The following is a 3,129-nucleotide window of genomic DNA, read 5'->3' as shown; positions in this document are numbered from 1 at the left end:
GGACCTAAAGTTTTTAATCAACATGTTGGCAAGCATGATAGTGCTCATAATAAATCTAGGCAACATTATGAGGATTTCAAAAATCAAAGACAAAATCTGCCACATGTCTTTGATAGGGGTTCTCAGAAGCAAGAAGAAGAATACAAAGCCCGTCTCTTGATTATATTGGGTATTGTCAAATTTTTGATAGTACAAGCTCTTGCTTTTCGTGGTCATGATGAGTCTACTAGCTCAATGAATAAGGGTAACTTTAAAGAGTTGTTGGACTTGTTCATAAAGAAAGACCCAAAGGTGGCAACATTTTAGAGATTTGATTGGGCATTCTCCGCAACCGTGGAAAGGGCATTCTCAGCAATGAGCATTATCAAGACCAGATTGAGGAACAAAATGGGTGATGATTGGATGAATCATAGAATGGTATGTTACATTGAGAGAGATGTATTTGTTAGCATCGAAGAATCCAAGATCATTGAGCGATTTCAAGGTTATCGCACACGTAAAGGTGTTTTGCCTTGTCCTACACGTAAGTTTCCACATTTTGCATCTATTGTTAATTAGTTTTGTCTGCTATATTATGCACTGATTCGCATTTCAAAATTGATAATTAAAGGTTTAGCGATGTCTGCTATTGAAGATGTAGTCATGGGAGGCTCGGATCAACCAATCATTTCATTTGGTATCAATCTTCTGTATCATTTATCTATGCCACATATTGTCTTTTGATTTGTCTTGATTTATTAGTTGAGCCATTATGGAACAAATGCTGTCATTGAATATCATGTTTGGTTTCTTATTAGTTATGCAAAACATAGATTGATTCTTATATGCCTTGAAATTGAAGTTTTTTTGGGTAGTTTTTAACCATTAGTTGTTCACCTGGGGCGTCAACAATTTCTGGGTCCGCCACTGGTTGTACGTACGGCTGGGTGTGCACAACCATCCTCAGTCATACTTGTTGGCGGTCCTGAGCAACACATCAGAGAGTTCCCTGGGCTTGGAGCACATAGCCATGTGGTCGGCTCCGGCGAGCTCCTCGGCTTCTGTGCCAGGGCTCAGGTCGACCATCCAGCGCTGCATCTCCTCGGAGGTGGAAGCGTCGTCCTTGAGCACCACGTACACCTTCTTCACCGAGCCGTAGTTGGCGTCGGTGAGCAGAGCCTCGTTCCTCATCAACGGATCGTCCACGAACTGGCAGCCCGGCCTCACCAGCAACGTGGCCAGCGTCAGGTCCTGCGTCCATGTTGCGAGTATGATAGTACTAGAAAGGCTGTTGGTTGGTTGACATCAAAACTCAAAAGCAGATATTTTCTTTGTTATGCTGGTATGTTACCTCGACTGAGCTTCGATCGTACAATTTCGCTGCCAACAATTTGGGGCCAAGCGCGACGGCAGGCCGAGGGCCTTGATCTGTGTTCAGAACCATGATCTTGCTGTCCATGAAAAAATCGGCTGGGGTTCTTCTGGAGAACTATCAACAGTCGCGAGAAATTAGCCATGATTGTCCACATCTGAGCTCTGGAAAAATGGCCATGTGAGCTCATCGAGGGCCTTGAGCTTGATTCTGGGAGGGTTAGCCTACCTCCTCGATGGTGACGCCCATGTGCCTGCCGGCGCACGCCATGCACGCGGCGAGGAACACGGCCGCGGCGACCTTGCGCGGGAATCTCTCCATGGCGAGCGCGAGGTTGAGCCCGCCGAGGCTGTGCCCGACCAGGACCAGCCTCTCGCCTGCCGGTGCCGCGGCGACGGCGTCGAGCAGCGGCCGCGAGTAGTCCTCGAAGGACTCCACCTCGTCCATGCGCGCCGGGTGCGCACCGGACGCCGCCATGTCCAGCGCGGTGACGCGGTGCCCCGCGGCGCGGAGCATCGGCACCAGCTTGTACCAGCACCACGCGCCGTGGCAGAGGCCGTGTACGAGGATGAAGTGCCTGCCGCCGCCGCTCCCCTCCATCGGATTTCACCTCAGCTCCTGCCTGCAGCTTGCAGATATCTTTGGCGAGGGAATCTTGTCACTACTACACTATGTAGTAGCCAATCATGGTTTCATGTTCCTGTAGCCAACCAGAGTGAATTATCACTTTTCCGGGTGAGGAGTCGACATCATTCGCAGCTCTTATTCCCACTCATGTCCACCTAACAATTTTGTCCATATCCATTTAAAAAATATATTTTTAGATTGACACATTGATGACAGTGTTGTTGCCTTCTTATTATATTTTGCTAAAGAATACTTTGCAGCTTTAAGCAAGTGGTTTTCAGAATCTGAAGTATTTTCAATTCAAATGCAACGAACATGAATGTGTGACTGCATCCATTGGCTTTTTTTTGGGGTGGGGGGGCGGGGGGGGCGGGGGGGCATGGCAAACAACATTTTGCCTTACCCATTAAGGCTAAGGCCTCATTTGGTTCATAGGATAGGATTATCATAGGAATAGGAATCTTGTAGGAAATGAGATGACATGTATCTCAAATCCTATGAGTAGGAATAGAAAACAAGATGTCATTTGGTTGACATTAAAGGAATTTTTCCATTGAGTCTAGGCTCTTTTTTATTTTTCTATGAAATGTGGAGGATAGGAACCAATCCTATGTAGGAATAGGAATCCATTCCTATGAACCAAAGGGCTCTAAAGAAAAAAATCCTATAAGAATCCTATCCTCTAGAATTCCTATGAAATTCCTCTAAACCAAATGAGGCCTAAGGCCTCCTTTGTTTGTAGGAATGTCATAGGATTTCTATAGAATAGGATTTGCGTAGGAAAATTTCCTTTGAAACCCTTTGGTTTGTAGGAATGGATTCCTATTCCTATATAGGATAGGGATCAATCCTTCACATTTTGGAGGAAAAAAAAACATTAGCTAAGATTCAATGGAAAAAATTTTATTCTATGCATCAAATGACATCTCTTTTTTATAAGAATTGATATGCATGTCATCTCACTTCCTATGATTTTTCTATTCCTACAACATTTTTATTTTATGAACCAAAGGAGGCCTAAGAGTCTTTTTCGATACAAAGGAATAGAAAAAAGAGTGGTTATCCCTTTTTACAGAGTCGCTCTTTGTTTCCAAAAACATTTCAATCGGTCGCTTTCTTTCCTCACCATTAGGTCGACATCCAAAGGAACT

At 44.8% G+C, this 3,129-nt stretch overlaps 1 protein-coding gene across 1 annotated transcript; it reads right to left on the bottom strand.

Annotated features, from left to right (window-relative positions):
- Positions 1-764: 764 nt before the first annotated feature.
- Positions 765-2,092, bottom strand: LOC125549112 (probable esterase PIR7A). Its single transcript, XM_048712599.1, has 3 exons — positions 1,580-2,092; positions 1,331-1,468; positions 765-1,230 (listed from the first exon to the last, which is right to left on the bottom strand). The coding sequence occupies exons 1-3, from the start codon at positions 1,949-1,951 to the stop codon at positions 943-945; spliced, it is 798 nt and encodes a 265-aa protein (XP_048568556.1). The 5' UTR covers positions 1,952-2,092; the 3' UTR covers positions 765-942.
- Positions 2,093-3,129: the final 1,037 nt, after the last annotated feature.

This window comes from Triticum urartu, chromosome 3 (genome assembly GCF_003073215.2).
Source record: "Triticum urartu cultivar G1812 chromosome 3, Tu2.1, whole genome shotgun sequence".
In the NCBI taxonomy this organism is placed as follows: domain Eukaryota; kingdom Viridiplantae; phylum Streptophyta; class Magnoliopsida; order Poales; family Poaceae; genus Triticum; species Triticum urartu.
The sequence above is the reverse complement of the archived record's forward strand: the minus strand, read 5'-3'. Positions and strand labels throughout refer to the sequence as shown.

What these genes read in the sequence shown, in the direction of transcription:
- LOC125549112 (XM_048712599.1), bottom strand. Translation starts at nt 1,951, where the DNA reads ATGGAGGGGAGCGGCGGCGGCAGGCACTTCATCCTCGTACACGGCCTC. An exon ending in TGGGCGTCACCATCGAGGAG is followed by an intron (nt 1,469 to 1,579) that starts GTAGGCTAACCC and finishes GACTGTTGATAG; the next exon opens with TTCTCCAGAAGAACCCCAGC. An exon ending in ACGATCGAAGCTCAGTCGAG is followed by an intron (nt 1,231 to 1,330) that starts GTAACATACCAG and finishes ACATGGACGCAG; the next exon opens with GACCTGACGCTGGCCACGTT.